Source organism: Bufo bufo, chromosome 2 (genome assembly GCF_905171765.1).
Source record: "Bufo bufo chromosome 2, aBufBuf1.1, whole genome shotgun sequence".
Lineage (NCBI taxonomy): Eukaryota > Metazoa > Chordata > Amphibia > Anura > Bufonidae > Bufo > Bufo bufo.
Window position 1 is genome coordinate 52,369,214 of NC_053390.1, and position 18,694 is coordinate 52,387,907.

General features: G+C 44.5%; 1 protein-coding gene across 1 annotated transcript in view; it reads right to left on the reverse strand.

Annotated features, from left to right (window-relative positions):
* Positions 1 to 8,297: 8,297 nt before the first annotated feature.
* The window catches only part of LMAN1 (lectin, mannose binding 1), a 32,500-nt gene continuing 22,103 nt past the window's right edge, over positions 8,298 to 18,694 (reverse strand). Inside the window, exons 11-13 of the mRNA XM_040421079.1 lie at positions 13,116 to 13,260; positions 11,645 to 11,760; positions 8,298 to 9,172 (exon numbers count right to left, since the gene is read on the reverse strand). Coding sequence (XP_040277013.1) covers positions 9,136 to 9,172; positions 11,645 to 11,760; positions 13,116 to 13,260 — 298 coding nt within the window. The 3' untranslated portion in view covers positions 8,298 to 9,135. The remainder of the gene's footprint in view (positions 9,173 to 11,644; positions 11,761 to 13,115; positions 13,261 to 18,694) is intronic.

An 18,694-nucleotide genomic window follows, 5' to 3' on the forward strand; every position in this document is an offset into this window, starting at 1 on the left:
CTTCAAATGGTTGCTCGGTGAGGTTGTCGGGAGTCTGACCCACACCATTCTGTTAAACTGGACAACCTCTTTAACGAGTACGGTGCTCTGTTCACACTGGTCTTCTAGTCTGCTTTGGCAGAATGACATCTTCTGGAAGAAAAAGTAAGTGAACCCTTTGGAATGCCCTGGCTTTCTACATTGATTGCTAATAAAATGTAATCTGTTATCACAATTATAAACACACAATGTAACTAACCTAATAACACACAAACAGTTGTACCGCCCATGTCTTTTAATGAGCACATTGAGTAAACATCTACAGTACAGAGAGAGAAAAAATATGTAAACCCTTAAATATCTGTAAATCTCCCTTGAGCAGCAATCACCTCCATCTAATTGTTTCCTGTAGATGCAAACAAGATTTCCACAATGCCGAGGAGGAATTTTGGACCATTCCTGCCAGCAAATGTGTTTCAGTTGATCAATATTTCTGGGATACCTTACGTGCACAGCGCTCTTCAGGTCATGTTACAGTATCTCCATAGTATTAAGGTCAGGACTCTGTGCCGTTGGTAACCAGAACACAGACACTTAAGCCCCTTTCACACGGGCGAGATTTCCGTGCGGGTGCAATGCGTGAGGTGAACGCATTGCACCCGCACTAAATCTGGACCCATTCACTTCTATCGGGCTGTGCAGATGAGCGGTGATTTTCACGCATCACTTGTGCGTTGCGTGAAAATCGCAGCATTCTCTATTGTGCGTTTATCACACAACACAGGCCCCATAGAAGTGAATGGGGCTGCGTGAAAATCGTGTATTATTTTCCCTTATAACATGGTTATAAGTAAAAATAATAGCATTTTTTAATACAGAATGCTTAGTAGAAGGTCAATTGAGGGTTAAAAAATAATTACCATAACTCACCCCCTCCGCTTGATCGTGTAGTTGCCGATCTCTTCTTACTTCTTTAATCACGAGCTGCCGGCTAAAGGACCTGTGGTGATGGACCATGTGATGAGCTCAGTGACGTCACCACAGGTCCTTTGACAGGTTCTGAAGAAAGAACAGGAGACCGGCAGCTACGCGATCAATTGGAGGAGGTGAGTTAATTTATATATTTTTTTTAACCCTCAATTGATTTTGTACTAACCATTCTGTATTAAAGAATGCTATTATTTTCCCTTATAACCATGTTAGGCCTCCTGCACACGACCGTATTTTTTTGCGGTCCGCAAAAACGGGTCCCGTTTTTCTGTGATCCGTGACCGTTTTTTCGTCCGTGGGTCTTCCTTGATTTTTGGAGGATCCACGGACATGAAAAAAAAGTCGTTTTGCTGTCCGCCTGGCCGTGCGGAGCCAAAGGGATCCGTCCTGAATTACAATGCAAGTCAATGGGGACGGATCCGTTTGACGTTGACACAACATGGTGCAATTTCAAACAGATCTGTCCCCCATTGACTTTCAATGTAAAGTCAGGAGTTAATATACCATCGGATCAGAGTTTTCTCCAATCCGATGGTATATTTTAACTCTAAGCGTCCCCATCACCATGGGAACGCCTCTATGTTAGAATATACCATCGGATTTGAGTTACATCGTGAAACTCAAATCCGACAGTATATTCTAACACAGAGGCGTTCCCATGGTGATGGGGACGCTTCAGGTTAGAATATACTAAAAGAACTGTGTACATGACTGCCCCCTGCTGCCCCCCCCTGTAGTTAACACATTGGTGGCCAGCCCCCCCCTCCCCTGTAGTTAACTCATTGGTGGCCAGTGCGGCCGGCCCCCCTCCCTCCCCTGTAGTTAACTCATTGGTGGCCAGTGCGGCCGGCCCCCCTCCCTCCCCTGTAGTTAACTCGTTGGTGGCCAGTGGGCCCCCCTCCCTCCTCTGTAGTTAACTCGTTGGTGGCCAGTGGGCCTTCTCTCCCCCCTATAATTGGTGGCAGCGGAGAGTACCGATCGGAGTCCCAGTTTAATCGCTGGGGCTCCGATCGGTAACCATGGCAACCAGGACGCTACTGCAGTCCCGGTTGCCATGGTTACTTAGCAATTTGTAGAACCATTATACTTACCTGCGAGCTGCGATGTCTGCGTCCGGTCGGGAGCTCCTCCTACTGGTGACAGGTCCGGCCAGGAGCTCCTCCTACTGGTAAGTGACAGGTCATGTCCCTTACCAGTAGGAGGAGCTCACGGCCAGACCTGTCACTTACCAGTAGGAGGAGCTCCCGGCCGGACGCAGACATCGCAGCTCGCAGGTAAGTATAATGGTTCTACAAATTGCTAAGTAACCATGGCAACCGGGACTGCAGTAGCATCCTGGTTGCCATGGTTACCGATCGGAGCCCCAGCGATTAAACTGGGACTCCGATCGGTACACTCCGCTGCCACCAATGATAGGGGGGAGATTTTAATTAGGAGGAAGAGGGAGGGGAGAAGGCCCACTGGCCACCAACGAGTTAACTACAGGGGAGGGAGGGGGGGGCCCACTGGCGACCAACGAGTTAACTACAGGGGAGGGAGGGGGCCCGGCCGCACTGGCCACCAATGAGTTAACTATAGGGGAGGGGGGGGGCCACTGACCACCAATGAGTTAACTACAGGGGAGGGAGGGGGGGCCGGCCACACAGGCCACCAATGTGTTAACTACAGGGGGGGGGGCTGCCCCCTGCTGCCTGGCAGCACCTGCCAGGCAGCAGGGGGCAGTCATGTACACAGTTATTTTAGTATATTCTAACCTGAAGCATCCCCATCACCATGGGGACGCCTCTGTGTTAGAATATACTGTCGGTTCTGAGTTTTCACGAAGTGAAAACTCAGCTATGAAAAAGCTTTTATGCAGACGGATCTTCGGATCCGTCTGTATAAAAAGTAACCTACGGCCACGGATCACGGATGCCAATCTTGTGTGCATCCGTGTTCTTTCACGGACCTATTGACTTGAATGGGTCCGTGAACCGTTGGCCGTGAAAAAAATAGGACAGGTCATATTTTTTTCACGGCCAGGAAACACTGATCACGGATGCGGCTGCAAAACGGTGCATTTTCCGATTTTTCCACGGACCCATTGAAAGTCAATGGGTCCGCGAAAAAAAACGGAAAACGGCACAACGGCCACGGGTGCACACAACGGTCGTGTGCAGGAGGCCTTATAAGGGAAAATAATTACATCTACACAACCTTGAACCCAAACCTGAACTTCAGTGAAGAAGTTCGGGTCTGGGTACCACATTCAGTTTTTTTATCACTCGCGTGCAAAAGGCATTGCCGCAATGCACCCGGGACGCATCCGGACACGCTTGTCTGCAAGGGGCCTTACCTTTTCTTTCACCTGCAAAAAAAATAGCCTGATATAATGAGTCTAAGTCCATAGGACTTTTTACACAGTGGATCTGTCGTGGCGCCATAATAACAAAAACCAAACTGTCTTACTGAACAAATTAGACTAATTCAATTATACACTCACTGACAACAAAAAAAATCCCACAAGGAGGAGTGATTACATTAGAGCAAAAGGAGAAGTTTATTGGGAAAAATTGTACAATTGGACCCTGTTGAGCGCCTCTGGCCTGGATACAAGACGAGATACGGCCTCTGGCCTGGATACAAGACGAGATACGGCCTCTGGCCTGGATACAGAGCGCCGTCGGCCTGAAGGAGGGGAGGAGCGCGGGAAGCAGAGCGTTGAGGGACAGGACCCAGCTCCCTGCGCTCCAGCAATGAGCGCTTCCATCTGTATTGATGGAAGCGCTCATTGCTTCTGGACTCTGGCACCCCGATGCATGCAGGGGTCCGGACAGCTGGCAACCACGGTCCGCCAGTTGAGTACCCCTGGTCTAGATGGTGAGCAATTCATCGAAAAGACCAACCTGCTTCTCTCAGCCCAATGATGTGTACCCTCTCAAAGTGTCAACTGGACCAAATGTCCGAGTTTATCGTTGAAGCATGTCTACCTGTCAATGATCTCTGGCGAAAAGGTACACTGCCCATATGTAGCCTCTGGGGACCTTTTTATAGGGCAGCAGAGGAAGCACTTTAATACCTTCTTGTGGCAAGACCCAGTGTCTAATCAGACCTCACCTTTTACATATCAGCCTGGGATATAACTGTATGCAGAGTTCTGCAGCAAGCGAACATTTGTACCAGAGTGCAGACTTTTTATTTATTTATTTTTTGTTAATGAGTAATGTTAAAAACAATTCAAGCCAGAAACAAGTTCATAATTTCTTGTATTTATTATTTTTGTTGAAAAAAACCCCAAAAACATTTTACCACAATTGATCATCAAATGAGGCAGTGACACCGCCCTACTCCTGTAACACTGATTGCATTTGGCAGTGGCAAATAGGCCAAGCACAATCAAGTGAATGATCTGTGTGGAGATAACTCAGATATATTTTTATGCTCTCAAATTTAGACAACATTAAAGTAGACCGGACAGGCAGAAGCTGAGCCAAACTTCTCTCAGCTGGTGCTTGATGCATCAGCACACTTTCCTATATCATTTCTTGACTGCTCACTTTACACCAAATTTTTGCCGTCTTCTCTTAGCCACGGCCTTTTCTCAGAAGAAAGTGAAAAAAAAAACAATAAATTGGGCGAATTCGGGCACATTTTGCTTAGTAAATCTCCTTTGAATCTATCACAGGAGACACTTGGGATATACACCTTGCTACAATGATCAGAAACAAACTGTTCTATCCCAACCATTGTCCTATTAGCCTGTGTAAGAGGCCTAACCTATTCCAGAGTGGGAGTCCTTCCCCTTCGGACCCCCAGGGTCCCTGGCCAGATCTGTTTTGAAGCAGTGCTGTAGTAAAATCACAGATTTGCACACGGTCCTTCAAGGGGCAAAAACTGTTAACAGACCCTCTTGTGATCTCCGAAGAAGATATGTAAAAGGGCTTCTGTCATCAGGAACATTGTGTTTAAACTGACTTTAGACATGTGCTAATGGCCGCTGAAGCTAACAGTCTTTGACCCTTCTTTCTATGTGCCTCTGTTTTTGTGAAAAATGAACTTATTTTATGCAAATGAGCCTCCAGGAGCAATGGGGGTGTTGCCATTACTCCTAGCAGCTCTGTTCTCCCTCCCCTGACCACGCCCTCATCATGTTGATTGACAGGGCCAAGGAGGATGATGTGAACAATGCCTGGCCCCATTAATCAACATGATGAGGGTGTGGCCAGAGGAGGGAGAACGGAGCCTCTAGGAGTAATTTTTTTTCACAAAAACAGAGGCCCATAGAACGTAGGGACAAAGACTATTAGCTTTGTCTACATAGAAACAGAATGTGTCGGCAGATATGAACCATTCGGCCCATCTAGTCTGCCCAATATACTAAATACTATGGATAGCCCCTGGCCCTATCTTATATGAAGGATGGCCTTATGCCTATCCCATGCATGCTTAAACTCCTTCACTGTATTTGCAGCTACCACTTCTGCAGGAAGGCTATTCCATGCATCCACTACTCTCTCAGTAAAGTAATACTTCCTGATATTACTTTTAAACCTTTGCCCCTCTAATTTAAAACTATGTCCTCTTGTAGCAGTTTTTCTTCTTTTACATATTCTCTCCTCTTTTACCTTGTTGATTCCCTTTATGTATTTAAAAGTTTCTATCATATCCCCTCTGTCTCGTCTTTCTTCCAAGCTATACATGTTAAGGTCCTTTAATCTTTCCTGGTAAGTTTTATCCTGCAATCCATGTACCAGTTTAGTAGCTCTTCTCTGAACTCTCTCCAAAGTATCAATATCCTTCTGGAGATATGGTCTCCAGTACTGCGCACAATACTCCAAATGAGGTCTCACTAGTGCTCTGTAGAGCGGCATGAGCACCTCCCTCTTTCTACTGGTAATGCCTCTCCCTATACACCCAAGCATTCTGCTAGCATTTCCTGCTGCTCTATGACACTGTCTGCCTACCTTTAAGTCTTCTGAAATAATGACCCCTAAATCCCTTTCCACAGATACTGAGGTTAGGACTGTATCACTGATTTTATATTCTGCTCTTGGGTTTTTACGCCCCAGGTGCATTATCTTGCACTTATCAGTCATAATATTTGCACATGTCGAAAGTCAGACAGTTTAATAATGATGTTCCTGATGACAGAAGCCCTTTAAATGGTTCATCCAGCCTAGGGGGAGGCGCCCCAGTGGTCTGATTGTGAGTCCAATTATGTAAAAGAAATAAAAAAAATACTCATTACTCCTGCTGTTCCAGCATCACTGCCCTGTTCCCAACTGGACCATGGCTTGTTCCACTGACTGCTGCCGCCAATAAATGGCACATCGTTAGCAGTGACATGCCATTTAAGTACAGTGGTTGGCCACAGTGGTCACAGGACAAAGCAAGTTCATGTCTGGCCAGGAACAGGGCAGTGGCACTTGAGAGGAAGAATTACAAATAGGGGAGTTTCTTTTTCTTTTTGAATGGGCACACCTTCCAAACACTGGGGATGTTGGCTCCTAGGCTGGCCAACTCATTTAAGGGGAATACATAGAGAAGACATCTGCTCTATGAGCTCAACACGACCAAGAAGGGAACATTTACAATTCTTGTCTGAAGACAATTTCTTTACCTGTTACAGGACACTCCTCTTTCTGCATGATGCATTTTATACATATAGAACGACCCTTTAAAGGGACTGTCCAGCAAGGAAAACCCCCTTTCTAAAATGAAAAACCCTCCCACCGCAATAAACTGATCACTAAGGTGTTGTAAACCTCGGTTAAAGGGGGGTAATCCCATCTCAGACAATGAGGTCATATCGCTAGGATATGCCCAAATTGTCAAAACAAAGGCTAACATGAGGCCAGCCAATGGCAGGCTGTGACGGGGACGAGCCTCCCTAGCATCGAGGGGACGCTAGGGAGGCTCATCCCCATCACCGCCTACCATTGGCTGCTGCCCCCCTGACACCGGATGTTTTCATCCGCGCACAGGGGGGGGGGGGGGGGGGGGGGGGGGGGGGGAAGCAGCTGCGGTGGTGCAGGGACCAGGAGCAGAGCAGGGAGCCAGGTAAGTAGATTCAGTGTGAGGGGCCCGGGCATTTTTTTTATTGTCTCCGATTACCCCTTTAATGTATACAATGGAGATTTGCACCCATATATTTCTGTAATACAGAGTACATTTGGACATCTGGTTTCTTAAAGAAGCTGTCCAAGTTTAGAAATATACAGCTACTTTCTTCCAGGAACAGCGCCACTCTAGTCCATAGGTTGTGTCTGATACTACAGCTCAGTCACAATTACATTACGGAAGCAGAGCTGCAATACTGGACACAATCCATAGCCAGGAAGCAGCAAAGAGAGCCGGAACTTGTAAGTCCTGCATATAAAGGTTAATTGCTGTATATTTTCCACCGTGGTTAAAAAAATGTGGACACAGAAATTTTTCTGGACACGGAGATGAAATGTATAATTAAGGCAGTAAAAATGACATTAAACAAAACACATTCAGGACTTGCCTATATTTGATGTTCCACAGTCAGCAAATCAACCTTGACATTAATATTACAATTAATGAGTGTGTTCTCCAAATCCTCTCTATAGAGAGAGAGTGTTAAATGATAACATTCTGGTTGCCTGCAGCCACCACTAGAGGGAGCTTAGAGCATACAGTTCCATTTTTAAGTTCAAAGAGTACGCAGCGCACGCACCCTAGTGGTGACTGAATGTTATAATTTAACTCTAGGTCTATGCAGGCGATTCAGAGTTCAATAGCGGGAAAAAAAAAAACTTCAGACCACTATAAAGATATTTAAAAATTTTGGACAAATTTAGATTACAAAAAAGAAAAAAGAAAAGGTGACGTTCTACGGCGGACATTCACATTAATGCAAAACTCGAATCAAAAACTGCTTTGTAGATCTCACTGCAGTGGTACCAAGGTTATCTCAATCTTGTACTTTCACAGTAGCAATGCATGCAAGGTACGGGAGAGCACCTGGCACATCACTAATACCTCTGGCTGCTGTAACTAACACACCAAGCTGTTGTAACTGTCCAGTGGGGACCACACAGCAGGATTCAAAAATATTGAGGGAAATTTGTACACAAGATTGATACACATTAGAAGGTTTCTTTGGATTTTCATTGGTCTGAACCGATAGTTTTCACCTTGTAGTTCTTGGCACAAAAGTGACACCAGCAGTGGGGGTGTGGAGACTGGTAACACTTTTTCATCGATAATACTGGACTAAGGGCATTTTACATGTTATAAATAAAGCTGCCGAGTCATGAATTTTTTTTTATATATTTGCTTTAGATTTTATGTATTTTTTTTCTTCCAGATTTTGGTTTATTAGAGAGTCTACTCCATTCTGGTTACCATAGTCTACTCACCAAGATTCGTACAAACGGGACTGCAAAGGACGTGGCCTTAGCAAACCCAGCCCAAACATGCCCATCTTAGAGGGGTCCACAGGGACGGGATTAAGTGTCCAAATTTGAAAGTTTTAAACTGTAAGTATGCCCCAGCCCTGTCCAGAGTGGTGTACACTATGGTAACTGTTTATTTTACTAGCACGTGAACCAAATGTCACACGTGTAATATAAATGTAGTTCTATGTTAATATATCTATTATAGACTACAGGAGACAGTGTATTCACGTAAATGCAAGAACCTGGATGTAACCGTGGCAACCAGAATGGACATCTCCATTATAAAGTTTGCTCTTTATTTATTTATTATTTACATTCCACGACTAAACAACTTTATTTATAAAACCCTTTATAATACTTAATATCTCAAGTGGTTTTCTCCAGTCAAAATGTTATATCAAAATAGCACAAAAATCATCCAATTTACACAGAAATTACCATCCGATAGGCCTTTTCAACAAGACGGGGGGGAAATAAAAAAAAATAATAATAATTTGCCCTGAGTTATAAAGGGTCGAACGCATAAAATAAACAGAGACCGGAGAATTCTACTAGAGAAAAAAATATTAAAAAATAGATAAAAAAAATACTTCTCTTTTTCCTCCCATCCCCTGCATCTATGGCCATTCTTCAATAAACAGAAGTTCTCTCCTTTCCAAAAAAATTCAATAATTTAATCTAGGCGAACAATACTAAAAAGTCCCTCATGCCGCGTTCATAGGTCAGGCAGAGCGTGGTGGTCGCATACAAAGTGGAAGGCTCATCAAAAGAACTTCTTGGCTGCTGCTTCTTGCTGACTTCTGCAAAACAAAGAAGATGCTTAATCAGCGGCAATACCTCTAGTACGGCTTAGGGGGGCGCTACACACAGACATACTGCAGTGTCACCTTAATCTAGTGAAGCAATATTCAACTCCTGGCCGCCAAAAAAAAAAAAAAAAAAAAAAAAATAAATTCTCAACATGGAGCTCAAAGGGACCTGAAGACCGTTGGAATGGAAACCAGTGACATCATGGGTTTGTGTTTCACACAGGGCAGGGGGGACAATTTGTGTCATGGGCAGCAGCCACTATTACGTGTGATCTGTATATGGGGAAATGCAGGGAGGACACAGATCATGTAATCCCTGCACCCCACAGCCACAAGGTAATCAGGAAAAAATAAATTAAAAAAATGATGAAACTTTCTCCTCCATCCAACTGTACAGCCAGACAAGTCTGCAGGGCACAGGCTCGTTATGTATGGAGGTCACTTGCCCCTGAGGAGATGCATTTATACCATACTTAACGTACGCTACCACAAACCTAGGCAAGCTGTCCCTCTGCCTTACGTCTATGCTACGCACCAGCTATTCAGGGTGGGGGACAGACGAGCAGAGAATAGGATCCTTTGTTCGCGGGGAGTTTAGCCGTGACAGATATTGGACAGAGTTCATCTATTTAGTATTGTTCTGTGCAGGAAAATGACAACAAAAAATGACGTTTTGGGGAAAGTTAATAAAACAAAATACCAAAAGGGAAACATTTTGATCATTTAAATTAAAAAAAATTCGCCTTTAGGGCTCATTCAGACGAACGTATCCATTTTGCAGTCTGCAAAATATGGATACTGGCCGTGCGCATTCTGCTTTTTGCGGAATAGAACGGCCAGCCCTATGATAGAAAAGATTATATAGTCTGCAAAAACGGACAAGAATAAGACATGTTCTATCTTTTTTGTTGGGGCCGCGGATGGGACATACAGATGCGGACAGCACACGGTGTGCTCTCCGCATCTTTTGCAGCCCCATTGAAATGAATTGCGGAACGGATGCGGACACAAATATATACGGTCGTCTGAATGAGCCCTTAGAATGCGTTCATATTTCCCTGGGCGGTGACTTCAAATGGGGAAACTCAAAAACCTGCACTAGTAGTTTCACCCTCAACGCCTTCCCCGCTCCTAGCCTGATTCCATGCCCAGTTAGGCCTCATGCACACTCCGTAAACCTCAGAATATGGATGTGGTCTGTGTGCCGTCCGCATTTTTTTTTTTTACTTCTCTTTGTGGAATGGACAAATGGATGAGGAAAGTACACTTTACAGGATTAGAAAAACATGTCTGTTTTCTTCCAAAAACAGCACCACCTCTGTCCACAGGTTGTGTGCGGTATTGCAGCCCTGCCACACTGACTCCGATGGTGCCGAGTTGTAGTATCAGACGCAACCCATGAACAGGTTGTTTTTGGAAGAAAGCTTCCTTGTCCGTTGTAGGCATTGTTACAATGGATCCGCAAAAAAACCAAAAAAACAAAAATGGATGGCATATGCGGATCTGCAATTTGCGGACTGCAAAACACATACGGTCGTGTGCATGTAGCCTCAGGCAGGGAGAAGCCTGTACACGTAACGTCACCACCCGCATCGGCCGTGCAGAAACACGGCAGAATAAATGTGAGTAAATTACAAATGTATTTTTAATAATGTTATAAGCCACTGTAAACTATATAGATATAACTCTGACAACCCCTTTAAGGGGGCAGTCTGTTATGGAGGTCACTGTTAAAGGGTGGGCGGCTGTGGAGGTCCCTGTTGAGGGGGGTGGGGTGCTGTGGAACTCCCTGGTAAAGGGGGAGGCTGCTGTGAAGGTCAAAGTTAAGGGGGTGGGCTGCTGTGGAATCCGATTTTAAGGAGGCGGGGCACTGTGTGGAGGTCCCTGTTAAAGGGTGGGCGGCTGAGGAGGTCACTTATGGGGGGGGGGGGATACTGTCAATATCTTCTAACGACACACACAAACATTAAATGAAATAGATGAAATATACCCGTGCGAAGCCGGGTCCTTCTGCTAGTACTGTCATAAAATGCATTGTGGTGTAAATGGTGGCTAATACATTAAAATGGCGCAGGTGAGTTAGACGAGACTCTTTCCTGGCTGCAGTACATTACATGTACATGTTAATAAATTTAGCGTATTTTAAGACTCCTCTAAGGCCCCCAAATCCACATAAAAAGATGTGATGTCCCCCATGTAAACCGCTTTTTGGCACCATTTCTGCCAGGGCTCTGCCTCGGAAAAACACAAGTAGGTAGGGCAAAGGTTCACAGACGACAGCGAAGTAAATAAGGTGTTAAAACACCAACGACTGACAAATCTGACCCATGTGATGGTAACAGTACAAATTCACAAAACGCAGCGCTAATTCAAGGACGAGCATGTAAAAAGCGCTGGAGATTTACAGAAACAATGCGCTGCCCGTCCCTTCTTCTGACAGCTGGAGGAATGTGCGGCACTCACTTGTACATGATGTAACCGATGAATAATAAGCTCTGCACAGCTACGAAGATGAAGAAGTGCGCTGTAGATAGACACGAGGGGACGGGGGTTTCAGGGCATTTCTGCTTTTCGTGTGGCTGAAAAGAAAAATACACAATTAAAGAATACAAAGTGGTAATCAGACTGACAAAGACATTCAATTACGCTAAATGCAATACATGCTAAAATCTATAAGTCATAAACTCCAGAGCTGCAATCACAATAGTGCTGGCATCTATCAGGATTCCATGTTGTTTCAATATGTGCAAAGCACCAGCCACTGTATATATTAATCTGATAACCCCTGCTTTATAGGCGTTTATTAGAACTGTGAGTGCAGCTCTGGAGTATAATACAGGATGTAACTCAGGATCAGTACAGGATAAGTAATGTAATAGATGCACATCAGCGACTCCAGCAACAGAATAGTGAGTGCAGCTCTGGAGTATAATACAGTACAGGATAAGTAATTTAATGTATGTACACCGTGACTCCACCAGCAGAATAGGGAGTGCAGCTCTGGAGTATAATACAGTACAGGATAAGTAATGTATGTACACCGTGACTCCACCAGCAGAATAATGAGTGCAGCTCTGGAGTATAATACAGGATGTAACTCAGGATCAGTACAGGATAAGTAATGTAATGGATGCACATCGGTGACTCCAGCAACAGAGTGCAGCTCTGGGGTATAATACAGTACAGGATAAGTAATGTAATGTATGTACACAGTGACTCCACCGCAGAATAGTGAGTACAGCTCTGGAGTATAATACATGATGTAACTCAGGATCAGTACAGGATAAGTAATGTAATGGATGCACATCGGCGACTCCAGCAACAGAGTGCAGCTCTGGAGTATAATACAGTACAGGATAAGTAATGTAATGTATGTACAGTGACTCCACCAGCAGAACAGTGAGCGCAGCTCTGAAGTATAATACAGGATGTAACTCAGGATCAGTAATGTATGCTGTCCTAGTTTGAAAGAGGACCTGTAATCCTCTCCTAACATGTCTGGCACTGGCATTCCCCATGTAATAATTCTGGAGCATCTATTCTTAGGACACTCTATTTACTGACTGCTGATAATTCAATTATATACTTCTAGTAGAAATAATAAAGATTCAGCTGGGTGTTACCAGTTGGGTGGGGGTGTCCCTGCACAGTGACGCTATCCAATCAGTGCTGTCAGACTGTAGAGGGACACCGCCCCCCACCCCCAACTGGTAACACCCAGTTGGACTTTCACTTACAGACTGCTGATAATTCAATTATATACTTCCAGCATGAACAATTGAGGAACGGCACAACATAGAGCCATAACCACATATACTCCAGAACTGTTATTACATGGGGGATGCAAGTAGGTGACAGGACAGGGGGTAGGTGCTCTTTATGGAGCAGCAGATGATTCTGTGTCTAGTACGGTGATGAGATATAGCATTATTACCAAGTTCTTCTGCACTAGAGACTCGACGTCCCTCTTCACCAGATGCAGATGCTCTTTGATCTCGTTGAAGTGTTGGGTGTTCTCGTAGCCAGCAGCACCCCCAGAATTCCCAGACACCAGTCTTAAAGTTTCACTCATAGAGTTCCTTTGAAAAAAGAAATAGCTTTTATTCCAGTGATCGCATGTTTTTACGTAAATTTTCTAAATGTACTTCCTACAAGCTTAAAGAGGACCTGTCCCCTCCTGACATGTCTGTTTTAGTAGCCAATTGCATTCTCTATATAATAATTCTGGAGCATCTATGACTCATATCTTATGACTCTATGTTGTGCCATTCCTCTATTATTCCTGCTAGAAGTTTATGGATAAAAAGGTACAGACGGGAGTTACCAGTTCAGGGTGTGTCCCTGCACAGTCTGACACTATCCAGTCAGTGCTGCATATGCCGGACTGTGCAGGGACACACCCTGAACTTGTAACTCCCGTCTGTACCTTTATCCATAAACTTCTAGCAGGAATAGCAGAAGAGCGGCACAACATGGAGTCATGTCACAAGCGGTGACAGGTTCTCTCTACACTTTCAATTTAGAGTTGATTTTAAGTTAAAATTTCTGGGCTGATTTATCTCTGAATCTCGCTCTATAATAAGACAAAGGTAATTACTGCCTGCAACCATCACCGGGGAGCTAACTGCTTACAATGGGGGAGTTTAAAGAACAACTTAAAGGGGTATTCCGGCTGTTTGAAGTTATCCCCTATCCACAGGATAATGGATACCTATTAGATTGGTGGGTGTCTGGGCGTCCTAACCCCACCGATTACGAGAACTGGGGCCCTGTACCCCTCTGCAATGAACGGAGCGGCCAGGCGCACATGCGTGCAGCCGCTCCATTCATTCCTATGGGATCTGGAGATAGGCGAGCGCTGTACTAGGCATGTTTTTTAAATAGTTATCCCCTATTCTGTAGATAGGGGATAACTTCAAACAACCAAAATACCCCTTTAAGCTCCCAAGACTTGTCTCTTCTAACAACTAACTTGCATTCCCCATGAAATAACAATTCTGGGGTAACTTTTCTTAGAACTCTGTGCTGTGCTATTCCTCTGTTATTCCTTATAGAAATAAAATAGAACTATGTGTTACCAGTTCAAAGATGAATAACAGATAAGCAAGACAGAAATATGAGAAAAGATGCTCCAGAATGGTTTTTCAATAGAGAATGTAAGCGTTTCCTAAAAGTAACCTATGAGGAGAGTTGACCGCACATCATTCCAGAATCCCTCTCCTTCCTCCCCTCTTTCTTGGAAAAATTTGCCTGAACTGCACCACCAGGAATCAATTCGCTCATCTCTGGTTACAACCGATGGAAATTTGCTCCACTCGTCAGAACAAAGTATGGGACCTGCTTTTCCCAGTTGGTAGTCGTATAAAAAGGTATGAACATTTGGCACTTAAAGGGGTATTCCGTTGTTTGAAGTTATCCCTTATCCTGTGGATAGGGGGTAACTATTAGACCGGTGGGGGTCCTACTGCTGGGACCACCTACAGATCATGAGAACAGAGGCTCTGTGCCCCCTGAAATTAATAGAGCAGCTGGTCGCACATGCGCGTAGCTGTTCCATTATTTCAGAATTATTCCATTATGAATTATAGGAATTATTCCATTATGCCGAGTACAGCGCTCACCCGTCTCTGGAATTCCCATAGAAATGAACCGAGTGTCCACACGCATCCCCGACTGGTGGCTCTAAGGGGGCTGCAGGGGGGGGGACAGGACCCCCATTCTCATGATTGGTGGGGGTCCCAGCGGTAGGACCCCCACCAATCTAATATTATGTGGATTGGGGATAACTTGAAACAATCAGAAAACCCCTACAAACTTGAGCAAACACACTGGGGACTGAATGAGGGGGCGGGGCACTGCTAAACGGATCTTCACAACAATGTAACAACCTAAGCCACACCCAGTTTCCAGTTGTAGGAAGATGTGGGGCACAATGGCTGCCTCCTGGGGGGGGGGGAAGGGGAAGCTGCTTTTTTTCCTCCTATTGTCCATTTAAATATTTTAAATTTTTTTTTTTACAACCGCTAATTGTTAATATGTCACAAAAGGAACTAGATGTTAAAGTACATAAAAAAATAAAAAAAATTTCTGTCCCTTTAAATTAAATACACGCTGAGGTGACAGTTCTCACTGTACTTTACTGTATTTGGTTCATTTTGTACTTTACTATGTAACTGATAAATGCTAGTCAGGGCTGTTCGCTTAGGTCTTGGAGAAAGGAGCCACTTCTTTCCTTTGTGTCATAGCCCTAAACACAGATGTATCCCATCGAGAAAACGCAAAGCTTTCCAAAAAGAAATTAATGCAGTTGTGCAAGAAATGAAGAGGCTTAAGGATAAGGAAAGATTTAGGGCTAAGGTCCAAGATTACGTTGAACATAAGACAAACTCATTCCCATATGTGCTCCTCTAGCGCGCTGGAATATTGTAGCCCTGCTTTTTTTCCCCCTCTGTTTATTCCGCTGTTACTACAGAAGAGAGAAAAAAAAAAAAAAAAAGTCAAATTAAAATCCAGTCTGGGTTTCGGGAGCCGGCCGTTTACACAGATCTGTAACGTGATCGGATCAGCGCGCAGACATGCCGCTTAATCAATATGCTTGTATCACTCAGCCGTGCTGTTAGGCTACAGTGTTTTTTTTGTTGCAAAGAGGATTAAGGTTTGTAACTGGAATATTTATCATCAGGAGGATTTTTTATTTATTTTTTAAATCCCTTTTCTACTTCTGGCAAAAAACAAAAAAAGGAAGAAAAAATAAAATAACCCCAGTAACGGAATTTAGAGGCTGATTTTTCATAACAGGGTGGTGAACGCAGGGAAATACGTAGGAGTGCGTGTACGATAACAAAGACAAAGGGGGACATTTACTAAGCATGTTGCGCCAGAATTATGCAGTAAAATGCTCCAAAATAAAAATAGCATTTTGATTTGCACCAAATAGATCAACTTTTTTTCTCCAGAATTTTTACCATAAAGAATGCATCACGCCAGAAATTAATTACAAATGTCAAAGTGGGTGGGGCTATCAAATTGGCACATATTACGCCCCATTTATCAGCCTATCATCGGCAGAAATGGCTCAAATTGTTGCAGACAATTAAAGGGGTTGTCTGGATTCAGAGCTGAACCCGGACATACCCACATTTTCACCCAGGCAGCCCCCCTGATATGAGCAGTTCATGCTCCAATGCTCTCCTATGCCCTGTGCTGAATCAGTATTTTTCGGAGATCCGGTGACGTACCGGGCTCTCCATAGGGACTGCTAGGCGGAGGCTTCCACACAGCAGTGAGCTCTGCTAGAGCAGCGCTAAAGCCAGTTTATTAGTGCTGGTGACATTACCGAATACAGTGCTGGGCGGAAGTCTCCACCCAGCAGTGTGCCAGAGTTAACAAAAAAGCCCTTGCTATGCGCGATCGAGCGCAGGAGAGCATCGGAGCATGAAATGCTCATATTAGGAGGGGTCTGCCTGGGTAAAAATGTAGGTATGTCCGGGTTCAGAGCTGACCCAGACAACCCCTTTAAGATGGCTTATGTGGTGGTGTTAGGTGTAAAATGTCTTATTTATGGCATGAAGATGCGGCATTTTGTCAAAAAGTCTCATTTATTAAAAGAAAACCAACTCTGCATGGGAGCAAGTTACAGGTAAGTATTAAAACAGGACGCGTTTATTTATATCTAATATAACTGAGCCAAACAACAGGATTTTGTCAGAAAATTTTCAAAAAATTAATAAAATAAAATAGCAAAAACGTCCCAAGTCTGAGACAAAAGCCACAAATTACCAGTGGAAATGTCGCAATTATGCTTCAAAAGTCCTTTTGATATACGAGGTGAAACAAATCACCACTTTTGATTTGTAAGGTTATAGTAATTTTTTGGACGCAAATTACGCCATTGATAAATGTCCCTCAAAGACTTAAAGTCTCCCAAAAATTTTCACCAAAATAAAAAAAGAAATGAAATAAAAAAGAAAACTGGGATCACACACTGGGATGTCTAAGCAGCGCCCAGTATGGTCTTTTTGCCCCATCTCTGATGATCACCTGTATTCACAAAATGGTAGTCATTGCTGTGGGGGTTTGGCCTCTAGGACGATCGCCAAAACCAAGTGTCCTTTTAACTTGTTTCCTTCACAGCAGCGCTCCTGGCAACACGACGTGCAGCTAACTGCAGCCTCATTCAAGTGAATGGCTGCCATCAACCCTTCGCCTTAAAAGAGGGGCTGCTTTTTACTGGAATCAAGGGCACACCTGTCCATGAGTACTTGTGTCTGGTACTGCAGCTCAGTTCTAGTAAAATGAATTGGGCTGAGCTGCAATACCATACACATCCCGTGGACAGGTGTGGCGCTGTGCAGCCATGTGTTTCTAATTACTGATGATCCCTTTAACATCTGTACTATGGAACAAGGCACTGACCGCCCTAATGAATCAAACTATGATCGCCCCATTGTATATTCCTAAGGTTTTTTTTTTTTTAAATGAAAGACGGTCCAAGTCATGGACACACGTCTTGTAACAAGCCCTGCGCCTGAGTGTCTGTCACACGACCAGGATAGATTTTGAATAACAGCAAGCAGAGATCTTGAAAAACTGTCAAAAATAGATACAGAAAGTATATTGGAAAACTGTATTACTTTTATATACAGGCGCCAGGGAGAGGAATAGTTCTGGCCAAGTCCAAATAAGAAGTGGTATGCCTTGGATAGCCTGGGGTAGAAATCTGGTAAAGGACGTGACTTTCGCAGAAGCTGGATTTTCACAAGAGGAGTGTCATGTGACCGGGTTCCCGAAAGGCCAATCTATGCAACTTCAGGATTGTAAGTGTATTACAAATGTTCTCCTACAGGGGCGTTACGTGGGGTATTCCCATCACAAACAATGGGGGCATATCGCTAGGATGTGTCCCCATTGTCCGATAGGTGCGGGTACCACCTCTGGGACCCGCACCTACACCAATAACGGAGCGGGGTAGCTGGCGGAGGGCGCACTGCCTATGCGCAGCCACCCTCAATTCATTTCTATGGGGCCGCCCAAAATAGCCGACCCAGCGTGCGGCTATTTCTGTCGGCCCCATAAACATAAATGGGAGCAGTGGCCGCACAAGCGTGGTGCGCTTTCATTCAGGTTGTATGGGGAGAGAGCTTGGCGGTGGCCAGACCCCGGGAAACCTGGGGTCCTAACAGCAACCACTCTCCCTGATCCGTTCTCGGCGTAGGTGGGACCCACACCTATCAGACAATGGGGGCACATCCTAGCGATATGCCCCCATTGTCTGTGATGGGAATACCCCTTGAAGGAGGGTTGGCAGGAAACGCTGGGTCCCGGAAAAAAACACTTATAAAGGGGTTGTCCAGTTTAGAAAACCCATTGTCATACACCTTATTACGGTATTAATAGCGGGAGCCCTCTGCTCAGAATCCTCATCTTTAGGCCAAAGTGGAGAGCGGTTACTTAGATTGCCTCTCGTTCTCACTCTGGAGGATCTGTCAACCCCCTGATTTGAATGGACACTGC